Here is a 21811-nt window from a genome sequence, read left to right as displayed (position 1 = left end):
CCTGTCCTGGTGCGAGAGCCCCGTGGCTGTGACCAAGCGAGGCTCACCTCACCTCACTGAGACTTCAGACATTTCCAGGAGGTGTGGAGGCAAACTGTGCTCTGCCCTCTCAGAGGTGGGAGTGTAAGGGAAAAAGAGAACAGCGGGCTTTGGCTGGGAAATGAGGCTTCCTATGTTCTGCCCTTACACCTGGGCTGTGGGGGGGGGGTGCGTGCAAATGGTGCTGAAAAGGAGGCAGTTTTACTTTTGTGTTTGTAACCATTTTAATCAATGAGTGCTAGGCATATGCTGTACAGGGAAGGAGCAGCAATTAACATAGCATGTTGCTTTGTCCCAAAGTGATATTAACTTGCAGTAAGGCCACCTTAGCAGAAAGAGCAATCAAGTCATAACAGGCAATCGGGGAGAGCTGAACATGGGAACGCTGTCCATGGCAAAAGACCGGCATTTGAGCTCCTCGTTACAAGCCGTAGGCTTCATTTAGGCTCAGGTCTGGGCCTGTGCAGTTACTAGCGCAGCACGGCCTTGCTGGAGCAGTGCTAGCCCTGATGAGCACCTGTGTCACTCTCTACGTAAGAGATGAAATCAAAAACCGTACAGCTCTTCAAAGCTTTCACACTGTCTTCTAAAAAAGCTACTTAGAAATGTGCTCTGCCATTTTTATCTGTGCTCTGCTTAGTACTCACAGCTGTGTTGAGTTATATTCTGCTGTGATTTTTCCAGTGCAATCTTCCTCTCCTGGTGGAGAGTTAAGCTAGTCCTTAACACGACTATCTAAAAAAAAACAAACAAAAAACCCCAACCTCATCCTGTCTGTAAGGATGCTGCCTATTAATATGCCTTGTAATTAGTACATCCTGCATCTATGTTCAAGAGGCAGAATTTCAGTTAACGTCTTTGGCTGGTAGGAGTTCCCTGTCAATGCGAGGGAGGGGGGAAAGCCAAATGGTGGGGGCTCTGCAGCTCTATTCCCTGGGCCCTCTGGTCTCTGAGAAAAATGACTCATGGATCAGTGGCCATCATCCTCTGTGAGGAGACTTAGTTGCCAAGACAACTGTTGCCAAGACAGACTGGTTTTCCTTGGGAATAATTTCAGTGTGTTATTTCCGTGCAGCAAACCATCTCCCATATCTGTTGTTAGACCCATGTGAGAAGCTATTGGAGTTTTAGCTCCAGGTGGAAATTAGGAAATAATAAGAAGGGAAAACAAGTCTAATTACCAAAAGGGAGTTTGCAGTCCTACATGGATCTGCACAAAGTTTGTGGTCTCTCAGGCTGTATGTGCATTCTGCAAACATGGGCCCCAAAACACAGCATTGGAAGCCTCTTCAAGCCATGAGATTAAAATGAATTCCCAAGCTTACATTTCTCTTTTAAAAAATTTAGTTGGGAATAGGATAAGGTCCTTGGGGATATTCTGTATTGTAGTACATAGCTATGTAAGTTCTTATGATCGAGTAGAGTGGCTGTGATCAGCAGCCTGCATGTGCTGGAAGCAACAGATTCCACCACCTCACCTGACCTGCGAAATGCTGGTGGGTTTTGGAGCAATTGATGTGCCCTCAGAGGACTGCTGTGTTCCCTTTGAAATTGCCTGTGAGTTTTATACTGCCTGAAAGATTGCCTTATCTTCACTTTGTTAATGGTATAGTGTTAATGGTATGTATGCAACAGTCAAGAATCCTTGTTACAGAGGCTTTAAAAGTTTATGATTCAAAACTTTACCATTCCTATATTAGTTTTCAATTTTCTGCATGAAATACTTCTGGTTCAAGTGGAAAATGTCTTTGATTATTGTATAATATTAGATAATACCCAACTGAATGGATGTAAACTAGTTAAATGGATAAACTAATCTCCTGAGAAATACAAAGCAAACAAATATAACACTGTTCTTGTTGTCCACCAGAGGTCACTTACAGGCTGCTTTATTCCTTATTGGCCGTGCTTTCACTTGCCTAGTTAGCATCTCTTGTTTCCCGTGTTAAGTACTTCTGGATCAGCTGTGCAAATGCACCTCCTGAAGATCCTACTAATGACTTTGAATCTTTTCTAAAATCATTAACATTAGGAAACAGAAAGGCAAAATCCTGCTGAAACAAGAAAAATCATAAAAAAGTGTAGGGACTTCATTGATCCCATAATGTCAGTAGGTAATCTCAGTAACTATGCCATGCTTCACAAGCTTTGCTGTGCATATTAAATAATTTTCAGTGCGAACAGACTCTACTCTCTACTACTAAATCTATGTGGGATTCTCATCTGGGTTCTTATCTGTTCAATGTTCACAAAATGCTTCTTGATGTGCACTTAAATTGAGAAGCAAAATGTGATTACAGCTTCTGATTCTTCAACTGTATGTGATTCTCAGCTGTTGCATGCTTGCAGAGGCTTTTGCTTCACAAATTTTTGTTGCAACATGAAGAAAACCCTTGGGAAGTCTTTACTTGACCAATCAGTTGTCAAATGTGAACAACTCATCCAACTTTGGCAAAAGATGCCATTCTGCATCTTCTATGGCAGTGAAAAGCTGGTGTTTTATGAGCCCGTAAGCATCAAGGAAAGGCCTGAGTGAGTTTGAAGCAAAGGAAGAGCAAGAAGGTTCCTCTTCCTCAAAGATGAATGAAGGGCAGAAATTCCCCATTAGTCTACAGACCCCATTACCCCAATAGTTAGATTTTGTGCTCTGAACTTTGCATGAATGGCATTTATTTTTGTTTTGTTACTTTTTGATGGCAAGATTTAACCTCTTTTGCAAAGAACAATATAGTGCTGAACAGTATGGCACCATACACCCATGTAAGCATCAGCATATTTTTTGTTTGATCACCTGAGGAAATATTAAGGTGTAAACTGTGGTTTTACTGTGAAGCACTGTAATTTCTCTTTGTATGTGGGTATGCTAGAGCAGAAAAAAACCCCTGTGAAATCCTCTGTTTCTCTAGCTTCCTAATTCTTCTCATATTGGGACAAGATTGTAGCTGTTCTCAAATATAAAAGTGTAAGTATGTCATGTGTGCTTAGTTTTCCAGTTGCACTAAGCAATGCATTCTTTGCAGAAGTCGAACAGAAAGCTGGGTGAAAAGTGGCCTAGTGGCTGAATAAAAACTTCTCTTGAGTGATGGACAGCCCATACAGCAATATGTTACAAATGTATAAGGTAAGTTCCCTTAAATCTCTGTGAAGGTGAAGACAGAAGTTGTTTGACTTTATAGTCAAACTTTTACAATGTTAGTAAAGCAGAGCAGCTGACTAGGAATGGTAAGAATAGCATCCTGATGTTATCTTCTTTCTGAATCTCATGCTTTTAAAGCTCAGACCTCTTTTAGCTCAGGTGACAGGAAGCTCAGTCAGCAAATTTTCAAAAGCGGAGGAGAAACTTGGTACATGTGTTCTTAATAGTCAGTACCCCAAGTGAGGGATCCTGTGTGAATTGTGAACTTTGAATCTCAAATGGAACTTAGAGTTAAGCAGGTTGTTTGGGTTTTTTTGTCTCACTCCCTTACAGCTTCTGTAAAGATTATACGCTTGGTCTTGCAAACTCCGAAGTACAGACCCAGCATCTGTGCAAAGTCTGTTTTTAATAAGAAACAGGAATAGTTTTTGATTTATAAGCTTAGGTCCAGACTAATATGCAGTTATTTAAAGTTTGAGGGAGGGGAAGGTGGTACAAAATTCCACTTTGTTCCTAGTTAGTCAGCTGTCTGGCCCAGGACAGAAAAGTAAATTAAAGAATATCTGACTCTCATTAACGTCCACTGGAAACTCACTGGGATCTGCTTATTTAGGTCCTTATTTTTATACATAGACATTAACTCAGAGTATTATACATGCTGAAGCTTATGCTGTCTAATTTCTACCATGAATGAAGGGTGAGACTCTGTAATAATAATTACAGTATTATTCCTATTCCTACTTAACTGTGTTATCACTATGACATTGTTCCTAGTGTGTCCACTATATAAATTCCCTCCTCTCTCACAAGAAGTTGATACTTTTACCTTGCTCTTAATATAGAGTGGACACAGGACATCCCAAGATTTTATCCTTGATGAGGGCTGACTTGGGGTACTAGCCCAAAACAGGAAGCAATTGTTCATCTGCATAGTCTCTGTGGCAGGCTGACAAGTGAAAAGAAATAGGTGAAGAGCTTCAGCTCTGCTCCATCCTTCTTATTGTGCAGAGGTATGCATGCATAGTAGGTTACACAGGCAAGGGATAAATCACTACTAATTCAGAAGAAAAGATCCTGCACAGGACAGCTTCCACTTTGTACCTTCTAAGAGCTCTAATTAAACTCACTGTATAAGCACCTATTAAGAATGGTGCTCCATAATGCCTGGTTTGAGGTTTTTCAGAAACAAGGTTATTCCTAGGTTTTGTTCTTCAAAAGTCTTTAATCCTGACTCTAGTTGTCTCATTGAAAAGTTTAAAATACTTTGTAAACTCCTGGTTTGGGGATAAGAGCACTCTGTTGGTCTGACATCAAAGTGAATCAATGAGCTAGCTGTGAATTTCTATCCACTGCTTTAGCCATATATTCTTTTGCAAGTGTCTAGAAGCTGTCACCCTGCTATGCTGTGATGAAAATAATTGGATATAGTTCCCACTTCTGTTATTCCCATATGATATTGCTGCTGGTGAAGAATACTCAAAACTGATGGCTCCAAAGGCAAGTTTGAAACTTTGAAAGCCAAGTGTTCTCACGTGCTGAGCTGCTTGCTTCTCCAGGGAAATCTGCAGAGACCTGCAGCATACATCAAAGAGCAGCCAGACATAAGACCATTCCCCCAAATGAATGATATGCAGAAAGAAGGTACATTCAAGGATCTAAATAGTGAGGAACTCGGTACTCAAATTGAGAATGAGGAGAACCAAATAATTCTGGGGGAAGGGAAGGCTGTATAGAAATAAGGAAATAGGAAACGAAATTACAAATCCAGTGAAGACAGACGTTTAATAATTAGTGAATACTAAGCCACCTGCCCTTACAATTTTTATTGGTCACTTGATGCAGGAATTTACAATAGTCCTGTAAGTTTGGGTACTGCATATAAACATGATGGGTTTGCCACAGGTTAGTAAAATTTCTACTGTGTGATGAACTGTTTCAGCAAGAAGGTGTCCTGACCTAGCAAGACCCTAGGGGTGGGGAAATTGCTGAGAATCTGATCTGCTTCATGCTTCCACTTTTGCAGGCAAGCAGCCTGCAGGGAACTTCAACAGACATTTAACAAACCAGACATTTTTGTGGGTTACAAAGTTACAAAATAAGCCCTGCATGCCATGTGTTGACAGCTTATAGATACCACATTTGGTGCTTGGCCAAAATAGCAAAGGTCAGTGTGGAAATTTCAGCTTCCTATTTAAAAAGAACAGATCTCGAATTCCAAATCTCTTTAATGATGTTGGCTCTACAATGTTTTTATCAAATCATGGCTGACAAATAGCACTGCTCTAAACTGATGTTTTAATTTTATTTTTACTGAGACTAAATTTATTTTAGCTCCCGAACAGGAAAGATACAAAGGCAGCCTCACAGCTTGCTGCATCTCTGTCTGATGCCACCACATCAGAGAACAGACCCAGAAATGGGATCTTGGGAACAAAAAATCACTCCTGACACTGCTGCAAGGATGGAGAGTTTGAATTGGGTTTTTGCAGCTGGAAATGTCTAACAGACCTTCCTCTAGGTAAGGAAATTTTCTGCAAGCAGAGTTGCCCAAGACATCTCCTCCTCAGCATTATATTTTATGTTATTAATTTTGCAGAGCTACCCATGGCAATATCCCCCCCACTATTCTTGCTACTGTACTTTCCATGTCCACACAATGTACTATAGCCAGCTGGACAGTGCAAGCTCTATTGAGAAGTTTATTCTAATCACTAACTGTATCACTAGCATTATAAGAAGACAAGTAGTAAGTGATTTACTTTAAAGATATTCCTCCACTCCATGTTGTTTTTCCAAATCCTACATCCCATTTTTAAACATAAATGGGTATGTTTGAGTTGGCCAAGTTTTTTCAGACTGCATTGCAGGAAAGGCAGTCACTGCAGTCCTTCCCTCTCCTAGGGTATTAAAAAATGAATCCATTGACTGAATAAAGAGGAAAACCCTTACAGTCAAAACTTTCTGTGCCTGTAGTTGTTCTGATTTTTTCATTGTTCATTTGCACTGTAACACAGTCAATGTCTGTCCAAGGCCAGGCAGAGAGCAAAGGGCTCACTCCCAGAATGTCGTATGCAGTACCTGTAAATAGGGGTGGTGAGATTGAGGTAGGCAATCGTTAGGATTGTGCAAGACAGAGATAAACCAGTAAGCAACCTCTTCCCAAATTAAAGCACAAAATTACAGCTTTTAGTAGAAATGTAGGGGATTTTTTTTTCTCCCGGCAGGCTTTGTCCTCACGGTAAAAATCCAGCAGGTTTCTGTTCCATTTCTTCTCTGCTACGTTCTGTTGTGCTGGCTGTCAGGGAAGCCAGTGGTGCGATAGGAGTTTCACTGTGTACTGATCAAGGAAAGGTGTTGGTAAGTAAAGATCTCTTCTGCTGTGATAAGTATTTGACCATACTGAGGCCATGCAACCCTTGCAGGTGCAGACATGCTGGTTAGAAAGGACTTTTGTAGGCTGCCCTACTGGACCACAGCAAGCTGATGAGGAGGACTGTTAGCAGGATGTAATCTATCAGTTTAATAGCATTCTGTCCCTGAGTATTCTCTGTATAAATGTAATATCTGCTTTTGAAGAGCAGTTTCCCTAGTACTTGACTTCAGTAGGGCTGTCCTGTGTTGTCAGACTGTCAGGTTTCGGGCTAATGACTCAGACCTGTCACCTCCAAGACTAGGTCTGGAACAAGGACTCCCTGCTGCCTTTTCCAGGATCCCTTCCCTGCTCTTACCTGCATTGGGTGAATCGTGTCCTAAAGCACTTTTTATGGAGGAACAAAAGTGTTACCTGAGATCTATGTCTTTAAATAGGACCTCCAGAACTAGCTACCTCCTAAATATAAAAGTTTCATGGCACCTTTCAAGGCCTAATTCTGATCTCTGCTAAGAAAGTCTGCAACTGTGTAAGCCTTGGGACCTGAGGACTGTCATACTGTCATTACATCCACTTAGTGTGATTCTGCATGTGGGATTCTCCATCTTCTCTGAATATAAATATGGATTGCAAAACCTGTGTTTTTTATTTCAGCTCCCTAAGAATTACTCCATTTTTGTGAGAAATTTGGAACATTTTGCTTTTTTATCTAAACCATTGTTGGTGCAAATTATAATTAGTCTCTTTGGGAAGTGATTTCATTGCTAGTAAACCCTGCCACCAATTTGCCAAGGGTAAACAGGCACTTTGGCTCTCCTAGAATAAAGGATTGAGGTGGTCAACTTGGAAAACTTTGGAGGTAAATAGATCTTAGCTCCTGGCAGGCAAAACCAACAAAGGCTTGTGTGAGGCTGAATCTCCATAGGGAGCGGACTTCTCTGAGAGCTTAACATTTTGTTTCCAAGTTTTCTGTTATTGTGCTATTATTTTAAGCTCTGTCTTGCTGCCTTCATGGGAGACAGCAGCAATATCAACTTCCGTGGTACTGGATAATTAACATAGTATAAAAACTCAGCAGAAAGAAATCCTTAGAGGGCTGTTGAGATCTGACTTGAGTCCATGAAGCTGGGTAAGAAATATAAACCAGGATTCAAGTTTTGTTATACTAGTTAGCTAAATACCTTTCCTTACTTTATTTTCATGTATGCCATTGCCCCAGATTTTGATGGGACCCTAATGGAGGCAGCACAAAGAAGTATAAATAAAAGTGGTGCTTCTTAAACTTTGCTTTTTATCCTAATGATAATGTTCTCACAGTAATATGCTAGAGTTATACTTTATATTGTACTTTATCAGATGAAACATGACAGGGGAATCTGCTCTCTGTGGACAATCTTTTCTGAAGCTTAAAATAAAGAGAAGCAATTAAGGTGACTAGCAAAATTCACGCTGGATTTAGTTTCTGTCCTTACCCCAATCTGTCAACCAAATGGTGCCTCCTTAGGCTTGTCTTTCATTTTGACTGGTAGAACTGGGAAAAAGTAAGGCCAATTGACTTTAGTATGTGGCTTATTTAACATAAAAGTTTGTCAGCTCATGTTTCTGGTAGTTTCATTTTGGTTTTTCAGTTAAACACATAATGAAATCAAGGACAATTACTGTGGCACAACTAGTCAGAACATCGCGCAGAGCTTTACCTTATGATGTTACTGCCTGTTAGTGTTGTTCTGCTCAGAGAGGGCAGCAAAGTATTGCAGATCTGGGATCCAAGAGGACTTCGGCTCTGAGGTGTAATACTGAGGAAGAAATGTATCTTATTAATATACAAGGTCTGAAAGCAGAAACTGGGAGGCAATCAGATCATTACTACTTAAACGCACTAGTAGTGGAAATGCTGTCAAGAGAAACAGCTTAATCACTCTAAGCTTTAGACATACAGCAATCCTGATAGCTGTGGAAAGAAGAGTCTCAGCAGAAACACAATAGCTGGAGAGTTCAGGATTCATCCCAGACTGGAATATTGTATGACTCATTTGGCATGAAGAGAAATGCTTTAAATTTAGACATACAATGAACAAAACATTGAAATGGATTTGCAGCATGGTGAGATTGATGACTATATTAGGTATGTATTGCTATATTAGGTATTTTCATTACAGCTTCAGACTTTCAGATTCTTATAAGCTTGGTTGTTTCTTTTCTGGTTGTCATATGAAAAGATACAATCAGAGGCTAGATGAAATGGTTCAGACATTATCTCTTGTTCTTGGTCTTTTGCCTGAAGACAGGAGTGTATTTCCTAGGCAATGTAGGCAACTCTTTCCTAGGCAACCCTTTAAAATTATGTAAATGGAGGAATTTATGAAATGACTGCTTGATTTGTCACAGATCTGTGGGCTTAGCAATGACTCTTCTTCAGCCTTTCAGTGCCTTGGTACTTTGGCTTTCACTGTTGATGGTAACAAGATGGTGCAAGTAATTTCTCAAGAGATACTGTGTGGCGTTAGGAAAAGCACAAGGTCCATCACTGTTCTTAAATTAACTTGGGAGGAAATGACACAGGCTGCAATTTACCACATCGTGAGCATCAGCAGAGTAAAGTCATATAGCTCTGCACCTCTTCCAAGGGGTGTCTGGCCTGGAGAAAGCACAACTTTGAAGCCATAGTTGTGTGTAAAGCCTGTGAAAGTTAACCTGAAATTGGGGCAAGAAATTGAAGAGCACAGAGAGGCTGAACAGCTGGTAGCAGTGACCTCTTTGGCCATCTCCCTTTTGTCCTCCTGTGCTCATGTATCAGCACCCTAGAAAATGGTGTCTGAAACCACTGCGGAGGTTTTACCTGGCACAGAAGCGCAGCGAGGGTTCCCTGCCCACGAGTGTTGTGCTGGTACCAGATAAACCAGAAGGGAAAGTTTATTCCTGCCCAGTAATTCAGTGCAGTGGTTCTGCAGTCAATGGCTTACCAGGCAGAGATGGAAGAGATGCTCCCAAAGGTGAAAAGGAAGAACCAGGTACAGAGCTATGAACATTTAGCAATATTGTATTTTTTATACTCCTTATCATCCCTTTAGTCTTGTTTCATGCCTCCTTCATTCTTTCATTTTGTCTTTTTACTTCTCTCCTTTTCTTCTACCCCATTAACCTTTTGTAGGCTCCACACAATTTCAGGAAGCTGAAAATGCTTTCTGCATTTATAATGCTACTCTAGGTACTTGGCTTTTAATAAATAAATACAGTACATTTTGACAGCAGCCCATAAAACACAGTTGTAATGAGATTTTAATCTGATTGTACCATTTGTACTCTGAATCACTTAGAGAGTTTCCTACGGTACCCTACTAAATGATTATTGCTTTTTCTTTCCAGGGGCCAGCTCTCAAAACCAGAAATCATGCTTGCTATAGTTGGCTCCTAATCTGATGGTCATACCTTGATTGCTTCATACTCACTAAGTCCCAACAACAGAATTCCCCCAAGGCATGATTTGTCAGTTAGGTGACTTTTTTCATGCACTGCTGCAAACAGCAAATAGATCAGCAAGTGCTTTCTGTCATGTGGCAGAACCAAGTCATCTGCTCTCCCAAGCTGCCAAATCATAGTTTCTGTCCAAACTTAATAAGTACATATGGAATCATATACTTTCTTATTGTATCCTGTCTGTGTTATCATGTTATCCTCCACACATCCTAGAATTAGATAACTGCTTTTCAACCTTCAAGCAAACTCCCATTGTTATCAATACCACTTGATATGAACTATGACATAAAATTTTAGTAGCATATATTGATATTCTGTATAGACATTTTCTGGTCCACATACCCTCAGTATGTCTTCTGCAATTATATGGTTGAAATAAGCAAAGCCAGCACTATCTGTTTCAACAAACTGCTTCAGAGGTATCCTTAATCTTATGATTTAGCTCATTTTCTAGATCATATACTGTAATGTGTGATTGGATTACAGCTGAAGTATATTGGCTTTCTGGTTTTAGAGCATGTGTACCTCTGCAATAACATGAGACAGCATTTATTTCATTGGATTTTCAGTGCCATAAGTAGGTGTAGTAAAGAATTTTTCATCAAAGTAATGCATTTCCTAGCAAATGAAGCTTTCCACAGGAACAATTCAATCTTCCTGAGATGCTTTTATTTTCCTGGGGTGGAAAAAAAAAAGAAAAAAAAAAGAGTCAGTGTTTAGTACTCTCTCTAAGCACTAAGAAAACATAGTGGGAGAAAAACTTAGAAAACTTTTAAACAATTTTATTTTAAATCAAACTCTAGGAGAAAAATTGAGAGGTCTGCAGGATTTCCCTGGAAAAGCAGGACCTCCAGAAATAAAAGAAGTTTTGGGATCACAAGGAGAGAAAGGAGAAAAAGGAGAACATGGAAGTAAGGAGTAAATTCCTCATGTTTCTATAATCTGGCTTTCAAGCTTTTAATATATCTTCCAAAAAATATTTGTGTTAATATCTGGTATCCTTACAACATCATTTGAGGAAAGGTGTGATTTCCAGAAGTGTAAGGAGTGGAGAGATAAGTTGTCTGTTACATAGGAGATGAGTTGACCAACATAACTGGGGGGAAAAAAGTGTCTGGAATGAGTCACTAGTTTATTGTTGGGAGTGAAACAACAAACCTTCTATGTCATTATAAACAGCATATTTTTCTTTCATTCTTTGCCTGTTCGTGTGGGTTTTGCTTCAACTTTAATTCATTTTAAAATGTTTACATCTGTGTTTTGCCTTTGAGAACTGGGCTTTTCCCTCTGAATAGGATGACTTTGGCAGCCCTGAGAATTCAAAGCCCACCCAAGTATTCATCCCAGTCAGGGATAAGGCTCTCCCACTGGGACAAATTTCCATGGAACAAACCTGCAATGTGACCTGTGGTTTCTGCTCTGGAAACTGAGTAGCTCTCTCACGTGGCATCAGGTTACAGGAAAGCTAAACATCTCAGAGACAGTTGTTGTGTAGTCATTTTAATATAAATTACTAAATAACATCCTTAATTCCTAGTTCTAGTAGCCAATGACCTGCACAGACAAGTAACTGCTTTGGAAAGAAAAGTACAGGTTTTGGAGGCTGAACTAAATAGATGCAAAAAAGATAAGGTCTAATCGTTGATTAGTTTTCTTTTTGGCCTGGTAAAATGATGGACATGCTTGTGCTGGAGAAGGGACTGAAAGCAGTAGGCTGAAACAGATATTACAAATTTCTCTTGCGTTGCTCATGGGAGATGGTCATTAATTAAATGCTGCCTCACTGAATACATCCTTCCTGAACTGACCTGCCCACAAGAGCGTTGTGCTGCTACCATTCCCACATCATCAGGGGAAAATTTAACTATGTATATGGCCCAGTTTTTGTATCATTGTAGATGACGTGGCAGACTCCTTTCACACTAATCCCAGAAACCTGTTAAAGACAATAAGATAAAATAACTTGCTTATTAAAGACAGCAACTGTGTTTCAAAAGAATTGCTGTTAACAGTTTTATCTGCTAAATGAACAAGAGCTTCACTTTTATTGGCTTTTTATGAAAGCCTGTCAAGCATGTGAGCTATATATTCCTAATTCTCCAAGATAATTTTATATTTTCTGGAGAAATACTCAGTTTCCCAGGCTCACTAAAGCTGTCTCTGTCTCCTCTTTCCACTCTGATGCTTTGAACCCTGAGTTCTATTACAGTCCCTCAGCTTTGGTTCCTGTGATAAAGCTGATGGGTACAGAAGATCTCCTAATTGCAGCTCAGTTCCTTTGTATGATTTTAATTGATCTGTGATTTTTGCATTGAAACCTGGCAAGCTATTTTGTCATGCTTGCAATTTGAGTGTGAATTCCCTCAGATCCTGATTCAAGAGCTGTAATGCTATATGAACTGGAAATGAAAAACATTAGTACAAGACTTGTGATCCAGTTTCTTGTGAAATTCCCATTTTCTTTAAGTGTGGGCTTGATATTTCTGGGTGTCTGTTTTGTTTGACTTCTATTGGATTCTGCCTACGACTTCAAGAAATAGTCTTTTTATAGCTGGTATTAGCTACTTCTGAAGTACAATTGTGATATGGAGAAATTACTATAACATGATCAATTTTTGGTATAATAAAATTATGTTCACTTTTGTTTCTAGCTTTGATTTTAAAGAACATCAAGAGTATTGGTAAAAAAAATATTTGTCTCAACTGAAAAAGAAGATACTTTTGACAATGGAAAATCCTTTTGTGCAAAAGCTGGAAGTGCACCTGCCTCTCCTAGGAAGGAGGCTGAGAATACAACTTTAAAAGACTTAAGAACACCTTCGATGCAGGCTTATATGGGGATATCTGCTGAACAGACTAAAAGCACATTCACATATCTGAATGAAGAGGCTGTAACTTACAGAAAACAAAATGCTGGAGAACCAAATAATCTAAAAAATGAAGACTGTGTAGTAATGCAAGACTCTGGAAAATGGAATGACGTTGATTGCTGAAATTCATGTGCCTTAATTATTTGTGAATTCTTGAGCTGATGAATCTAAGAAAACCCAAAGCTTTTGCTCTCAATTATGTGGTTGATATAGAAGTTTGTTCCCATAAAGGTGGCCTGAGATAACCAGAACCAGAGTGTATTTATAATTGTTTTCTCTTTCACTTTCAGTTTTGAATCTCCTAATAAAATACAGATTTAATTTTTTCAATCATTATGAATAAAATTGTGTTTATCATATTGATAGTAAGTCTAATAAGTTATGGCATGCTCAGCAGGCTGGTTGTTACACCTTGCTATGGGTTCCTCATAAATGCAGCATGAGGGAAGCATTTTTTAATAATCTTGAAACTAATGAAAATTTTTTATATATTCTGTCTTTAAGCTGAGCTGTAAACTTGGAGATATTACTCTCTACATGTTGCTTCTGATACGTTCTTTTATCATGTAGATAATGGACAGTGCATACAGTCTATGTTATTTCAGTATTTAGTGATAGCTTTTCTCCCAATGCGCTTTTACTCTAGTTCTAAAATTGACTGTTAATGATCACTTACAGCCTAAAGTGGTATTTGTCATCTGAGTACAGAGGTCCATTGCACACAAGTGATTACTGAAATGCAAATAATATCTTTTTTGAAGTTTCAGCTATTTTCGTGCTGTTTTTTCCATGTGATAGGAAAATGAAATGTGCTGTAACTACAAAGAGGAATAAAACAGTAAAATGTCCAGCCAGATTGCTTTGTGTGCGGTAGAACAATCACAAGAGAACAAGATCTTTGTTGTCAATCTATAGGCATCATTTGAAGTTCAGGAGATACAGATCAAGATTGAAATGCAGTAGAAAGCAGAATATTTTTGTGTTAAATGAAACACAAGAGTCTACTGGTGAAATGTACTCCAAGTGGAATTTAGCTCATGCAGAAAAACAGCAAAAGGCCTTATTTACGTGAACAGGTCCTTAACGTGGAAGAAGTGATACCATAGGTTTTTATGATTTTCTTGATGGGAGCTTATTTCACCTCAGGTGAAATACAGACTGGATTAACTAGGAATAGGTGAATACCATGACAACAAAGTCCAATACTAAAGGTTCGACAATTAAGAAAAATACTTACATGCAGACTTTAAATTTTTGACCATGGAAGAATAGAAGATTTTCAATTCCTCTTCCACTTAGTTCAAGACATGTAAGTACCTCTACGGAGAGAAGGTCTCTGTCTATACTGGCAAGTTATGTGGACCCACAGGAACATAGGAACATATCTGTACAGAGGAACATTTGGCGCCCAGCTCTTCTGTTTTATAGCTGTTACTTTCATTGCCTAATTCCATGTCTACCTTTATAAGTAATGGCATTTCTTTTCTCTGCACCAGCTTATACAGGTACAGCAAAAAAGCAATTACTGAAATTGGTGAAGGGCATGAATTTTCTAGAGTATGATTTATCTGCTGATCTGCATCATGTTCTCCTTGTCATTACTGGCAATGTATCTTTGCAGTTCTCAAGTGAACTGCATTCCTTTTCTTCATTAATTGGTGCCCTGTAGCTATAAAAACAAGAAATTTTTAAATTTTGCCTGGGAGTTTTTAATCAATATTTATTATATGAAAACGCAGGATATGGTGCAATATTTAAAAGATAGATTTGGGTTAATTTAGGACAAGAAAGAGACATTCTAGAGAGTAGGTACAATCCTGTTGTGCTTCCAGGTTTAGGGATCAGTGGTAATTCTGTCTCCAATGCATTTATTTGGAATGATTATGTAAGTCTACTTTGAGATTGTATCAAAAAAAACCTGTGATGTATTTTGTGACCATTTCGTTTGGAGCTGGACTAACAGCAATGATGTGTTATGCCCCCAGTGCATCATCCAGTAGGTTACAATGACTAAACTGCTAGTTTGAAACAGATTTGGAGTCATATTTTGCAGATGTGAACAGTTGTGTTCTTTTAACTGAATTTTTTTAGAAATACTATTCCTAATTGCCATATCAGTCACTCTCTCAAGAGTCCAGCTCTGAAATATAATTTAGACTAATTTTTACATGGCTTTTCCAAGCAAATCTCCAATACGGTTTGTTAGAAATTTATGAAGCTTCTTGTAACCTTATGTTAAGATTTTTTGTGTTTGGAGAGCACTACACTTCAAATGGGATCTATAAAAACTGCAAAACTCTTTACAGGTAAGTGCAAAAATATTCTTATGCCAAAAACATTGGGAGTTCATGAAGGCAGAATGGGAGAACATTCATATTGTATCCTCAGTTTCATACAGTCCAGTTACCAGATAACTAACTTTTCTACCAGGCTGTGTACATGAAAGGTGTATTTGGCCCCAGCAAGGATGGTATATATAGCAAATCTGAGCTGCTTTACGTAAACGTCTGGTCAGGTCATCTCTTGGGTCCTTAAGCTCTCAGGCTTCAGTCTGGTATCACTTCTGTTCCCAGCATTCCCCATCCTGTAGGTTTACCCTGGTGTAAACCATCTCAAGGAAAACGGTTTCCCAGCTGAAACACTTCCTGTGCAGAAGGGAAACCAAACTCTGCTCCGTATTACACTGATGAAAATCTGTCCCTGGTGGAGTTGCCCTAGAAACGCAGCTGTGTAAGTGAAAGTATTGCTTACCCAGTAAACTGTCCTGTCCCGAACCGCTGCTCGGAGGAGCAGAAGAGCAGTGCTCAGATCTGTGAGTTTTGGCAGGCCGTTGTGTGGGAGCAGGCTGATCTTCTGACTGGACAAAAGTCCACAGGGCAGAAACAAGACCTAGAAATAGAAAATGAGCTTTTATTGAGTCATATTACTTGAAACTTTTAAACTCGGCAAGGTACTGCTGAGCGCCCTAGGTTCTGACCTTCCTCACCATGCATGTTAGGGAGACCTTTCTTAAGGGACACCTTTCTTCAGTAGGTGCTGAAAAGAGTGGAGTTTGAAATTGTGTTCTATTATCTTCCAAGAGGCTTAAATCAGCATCCCTGATGACCACTTAATTTTGCATTAATTATAAACTAATCTGTACTTGCTGTTATGCCCCTGATTAGAACTATCTCATTTGGTGCTAATATGACCTCCACAGAGCTTCTGAGTAATTCAGGATGAAAGCAGCATTTGTTAATCAGCTGCTGGGTTTATCTTTCTAAAACACAGTTTCAGGCTAAGTACAGGCTTAGGAAGACCTATTTCGTCACATGTGAAAAACCACAGTCTCTGAAAAGCTCTTTTCCTTCTCTTTATTTTTCAAGCGGCAATTTTCAGAGGGAACTACAAGGTGGAAACAGGAAGTTATTTCAGTCAGTAGCAACTTGTACTTACCGCTTTGTTTTTCATTTATAACACATAAATAGAGGGGAAGGGGTGGTTAACTTATGCTCAGAGCAGAGGAGAAACATGCCCTTTGCTCTGGTTGTTTTCTGTTGTGAAGGCATCACCCTCTTGTGTGAAACATGCAGAGGAGAACTGTCACCCAGGGAATTCTGTGGCTTTAGCGCTACCAAAGTGGCTCTACCCTTTGCCCTAGCACCTGGAGATATAAGGAAAGAAAAATAATTCCTGGATTGTAGTTTGGCCAGTAATGCCCAGGAGAAGAAATAATGCAGGAGAGTGTGGAAACCTAGGTGCACCTCGTATCTCTTTTAAGCTCTCTGCCAAACCTCTCAGCACTAGCAGCATGACTGGATCCTCTGTGTTATCTCTAGGGAATGACTTTATCCTGAGGCACCTACAGCTAACATCTTCTTTCTTTTATGGTCTGTGACCTTAGTGATGTTTCAGACATCAGTAGCTTGAGCTGTTTAGATCATTGCTTCAGGGCAGACTGTTGTGAGAGCTTTTTCCTGGCTGCGTGCTCTGGTTTGTTTGTGTCTTCAGTGAGCAGCACAGTTTGTCCCACAGAGCTGAGCTTGTGCGTTAATCCTGCAAGAGGCTTCTGGCAGCTTTGCAGTGGGAGGAAGACTCTACAATGTCTAGCTGGTTGGCATCCTCTTCTGGGGTGTTCAAATACAGATAAAACTTCAAGCAGCTGGACTAAGTATACAGAATGCGAGAGCAGTAGTCAGCCCACATTTAGGTGTCTGATTTCAGAGACTCTGGGCGTGCTAACGTTGGGCGTCTTGGAAATGGGGCCTGCATCAGCTCAGTGGTGCAGCAGACTGAATTTCAGTGTTTCGTTGCAGCCTTAACAGAAAATATTACTACAGAGCTGCAAAAGATGCGTGAGTATGTATACTGTCTCACAACATTCAAAACCCCAAAGCGGCCCTCTGTTCCTGCGTTGCTTTGCCTTAGTTTGGTCTCTTTCTTACCCTGTTGTTTGGATACTCGTGGCAACTGTATCGTGATGAGTCCCAGTTGTTTACACCCCCTAACTGTCCTACTCCTTCTCACAGCTTGTACTTGAACACATTTCAGGGATGTACTAAAGGCAGTGAGAAGGGGAAGGAGGGATTAAACCATCTGGTCCTGCTGCCTTGTTGCAGCTTTCCCCATCAGGCTTTCTGCGCTCTCTTGGGAGACCTCTGCACAGAGCATCTTTTCCCCTTCCTCCCGTCCGCACTGCTGGGCTACAACTCTTGGCCACCTTTGCCTTGTGCTTGAGATGATAGATATGTACAAAGAAAGGCTCTATGCGACCTTCCCCCCTGCCCCAAGAACTATTCCCAAGCATGTTTTTGATTCAAACTTTTGTTTTGATACAAGGGAAGCTAAACTACTATAAGCTGCTTTAGCACAGCACTTCATCACCAAATTTAGTTGGAAAACCTGAAACCTCTTAAACAACATCATAATGAATACATCATTGGTTACTGTCTTGATTATCTCCTACCTTGCACTTTATGGATCCAATGACACCCATGCAAGGGTGTCCCACTCAGAAGTGGTTTGATCAATGCTACTTTGCTTACAGATCACCACCTTTTAACCCCTCTATCCCCTTATGCCCTCTCCACCCTGCTTAAGCAGCTATATGCATTCACAGAAGCAAGGTAAAGAGGGTAAAGACAGGAAAAGAGAAAGGCAGGAGGAAGAAGTGATGCACTTTTTTAAACCTTTTTACCTCTTTACCTCTTATTATAGACAGCTACAGCTAAACTGAAAAAAAGGGGGGGGAGGTATTAATGGTACTTCCTAAGCCTGCTAAGTAGATCTTTTATTTGTGCATCAAAAACTAGTAGAGCAAATATTATCTTGAAGCCTCAGATTGCCCTCTATGTGCTGTTATTTTCTAGTTCCTGGTATTTAGCTTGAAGCTGCAATTGCCACCATCTGGAGAATCTCAGCTTTCATTTTCAAGACTAAAGTGCATTTCTAGTTTTCATGACTAATGGTGAAAAAAGGTTAAAAGCCTTTCAATTGGAAAGTTCTACAAACAAAGTGAAAATGTCTGTTTCCTTTTAATCTCATGTTTTAAAGTCTGTTTTAAAGCAGAACCTGTATTTTTAACAAATGGGGATTAAGTGTTGGGAACAGTATGGCAGGATTCTGGTGAGAAAAGCTGCCAGCTCATGGCACAATAGTTGTTATAAAAGCTATTTAAGAAATGTTTCAAATGTTGTCTAGAACACTTAAGTGTATTATATATCAATTTGCTGAATATTTTATCCTACACTCCATCTCGAGTTACAGGAAGCTCTCCAGTGGTTTTGAATGCTGCAGCCCTAAAGTTTATCTTTCTCAAATGCCCTCAGTATAGTTCTGAATTTGGCCTTTGTTCTAGTACATTGTGTGAGTTGTTGTTGGAAAGTAGAGTAGTTTACATCATTCACCTCTGTTGCAGTGGCACAATATGTTACTCTGGAAAGGTAAAAGACCATTAAAAAAATGGGAGTTATTAGGCAGTTGAGCCCCATTTGTGTGGAAACATAGGTGGGAAAATAGATGCTAGAGAAATGTAATGATGTAGGGCATGGTAACACTGGTACTGAAACAGTCAGGAGCACAGTTGTTCTCTTCAGGTTTTGAAAACTAAATTTTAGAAGTTAAGTATGAACTTCAGCTTTAGAGGATTGTCCAGGATAACAGTGGAAGTGGACTGACCTTGTGAAAAGGGCACTCCGTGTACTCAGCAGGCTGGGCTCTGCACAGGGCTGAACACATGTCTGAGAAGACACGGTTAGGAAAAACCTATGCTACACTTGTTTTCTAGCTTGAACCCCTGAGACAGTCTGGTAAGACAGACAAGCAACGAGACTACTTTAAAAATAAGCATATTATTTGAAGTGCTCTTGTGTAGATTTCCACTCCTGACAAACAAGCATATTCCTGCCTGCCAGCTGCTGATGTTGCAGGCATGTCCCTGTCACAGTCCATTCCCTTACAAACCAGAGGTTATAAGATATCACAGCCCACTTACTTCTGTAGAGGGAATGCTACAACCTGCTTCCCTCTCAGGAACATAGACAAGAATATTCAGAGAACAGGAAAGTATATAACTGGTGATAGATAAGAGAAAGCACCAAGGGTTTCAGGACATGAGAGTAAGGCAGGAAAAGAAAACTATTATTAGCAGGACAACAGTTGCTCCAGTGATTTAACATACTTTTCTGAGGCTATTGGCCTAAACCTTTAGGTAAACTTCACTGTACTTGGGGTGTGTGAACTACACTGATGTGAAAAGGGTTGATTCAGTTCAGTACTTTTTTGGAAGCTCATGTCTCTGCTAAAATGAATGGAAAAAAACCAGTCAACAAAAAGGCTATCGATAGCTGTGCTGCTGTATTTCCAGAACAGTACGGATAAGCCAGCAATCTGTAACATCTTTCATAGTCACTGCTGTGGAGATAATATCTGAACAAGATAATGGCTATGTAGTTGCACAGTACGTACATACGTTGGGATCTGAGACAAGATGAACAGAAGTTGCTGTTTGTGCTTTTGCATTTCGGATGGAAAAAGTATGGAGATACACGTAGTCCATTGTACAGGTATGCATATATTTGTCATGCTTAGCAGAATGGATCTGAAATCTCTAGGCCAGGCTGTAGTTCATATTGCTTCACTAAGGATGGGATAACTGCTCTTTAACCAGGCAGTGAGCTGCTCGAACATACGGGAGCTGGATTTCTGCACGCCAGCCTCCTAGAATGATTCCTCAAATCAGAGCAGTGAATGCTAAACCAAATTTAAACATAAATAAATAAATAAAATTTAACGGGTAGCTGAAATGGTTATTAGTAATTTTGTAGAGTTTCTCTTGTCTTACTAAGAAAAATAATGTTTAAACTTCAAAACTGCATATAAAGCTGCTATAAAGGCTGTAAGGAGTGACCCCCATGGAATAACAAAATTGTATTTTATTAGTTAAAAGTAGTTGACATTCATGGTTATTACATTTCTCAGAGTTATTAAACATTCTCTTTGATTTGTCATGCAAGCTAAGTCTGCTGTGTTTTAATAACCTACTAAAGAGTTTTAGTTTTAATCATTCTGGCCTCAAGCAATATTCAAGATCTCCCAGTCTCTCCAGAGAGAATCTGAGGCTGTAGGGCTCTGTTCATTCCCTTTTGTTGTCTTTCTATTTCTCTGGGTCTTCACCTATTCCTTGTTTTTATCTACTAGGGGCTTTAATTAGCTAGCTAAGAAATAAAATGCACTACAGAGCTGAAAGAAAACAGCTGGGAGTGTATTCATGCAACTTGCACTACAGGTTGCAGTGGCTTGTACCTTGGCTTAAGGAAAATGCTAAGTGACTGTTATCCTAACCAGCAACTGAAGAGCCCACCTTTTTCCCTCTTGATATCTGATTTGAGAGAAGAATTTCCTCGCAGTGATTTCTCAGACCTTCCTTCTCTAAGTTTTCCCATTCCTTATTGTGTTTCAGCTTTCTCCTCAATGTTTTACGTGCCTAAGGAAGTTTCCAAAGGACAATTAAGTACCCAATTCCCTCTGCAGGTGTTGTGGTTTAACCCCAGCCAGCAACTAAGCACCATGCAGCCGCTCACTCACTCCCCCCCATCCAGTGGGATGGGGGAGAAAATTGGGAAAAAGAAGTAAAACTCCTGGGTTGAGATAAGAACGGTTTAATAGAACAGAAAAGAAGAAACTAATAATGATAAAGATAACACTAATAAAATGCCAACAGTAGTAATAAAAGGATTGGAATGTCCAAATGATGCGCAGGGCAATTGCTCACCACCCGCCGACTGACACCCAGCCAGTCCCCGAGCGGTGATTCCCTGCCCCCCACTTCCCAGTTCCTAAACTAGATGAGACGTCCCATGGTATGGAATACACCGTTGGCCAGTTTGGGTCAGGTGCCCTGGCTGGGCATGAGAAGCTGAAAATCCTTGACTTTAGTCTAAACACTACTGAGCAACAACCGAAAACATCAGTGTTATCGACATTCTTCACATACTGAACTCAAAACATAGCACTGTACCAGCTACTGGGAAGACAGTTAACTCTATCCCAGCTGAAACCAGGACAGCAGGTCACTGGAAATTAGAGGATTTTAGAAGTGCAGTGTTATGTTTTGGACTCAAAGTAAGTTTCATATTCCTACCTTATTGTGTAGTGTTCCCTGAATCATTCCATTCAGTACAAAAATACTCACAAATGAATGAATATATCTGGTTCATTGTGCTAATCTTTCCAGTTCTAGGTATCAGTTTTCATGCTTTATAATCAGAACAAAAGACTCTAAGTATAGCCCAGACCGTAACAATAACAAGCAAAATGGTATAACAGGACTATAGTATTAGCAACAATGATGTAAGGATATAAACATGGTAAATGTTTGCAGGGAGAGGTCATACTTTTTATTAGGGCACCAGATATACGCCTAAAGCTTCTGTTTTGGAT

The 21811-nt window shown here is 39.8% G+C and overlaps 1 protein-coding gene across 1 annotated transcript; it reads left to right on the top strand.

Moving 5' to 3' along the window:
* Nucleotides 1-4874: 4874 nt before the first annotated feature.
* Nucleotides 4875-13222, top strand: LOC104318740 (mannose-binding protein-like). Its single transcript, XM_069796169.1, is given in 7 exon segments — nt 4875-5693; nt 6400-6532; nt 8965-9014; nt 9423-9556; nt 10826-10933; nt 11560-11670; nt 12699-13222. Coding segments are annotated over 7 exon segments (915 nt in total). The 5' UTR covers nt 4875-5670; the 3' UTR covers nt 13055-13222.
* The last annotated feature ends 8589 nt before the right edge of the window (nt 13223-21811 follow it).

Source organism: Haliaeetus albicilla, chromosome 11 (assembly GCF_947461875.1).
Source record: "Haliaeetus albicilla chromosome 11, bHalAlb1.1, whole genome shotgun sequence".
Classification (NCBI taxonomy): domain Eukaryota; kingdom Metazoa; phylum Chordata; class Aves; order Accipitriformes; family Accipitridae; genus Haliaeetus; species Haliaeetus albicilla.
Note: the sequence above shows the minus strand (reverse complement) of the source record. Positions and strands in the feature narration are given on the sequence as shown.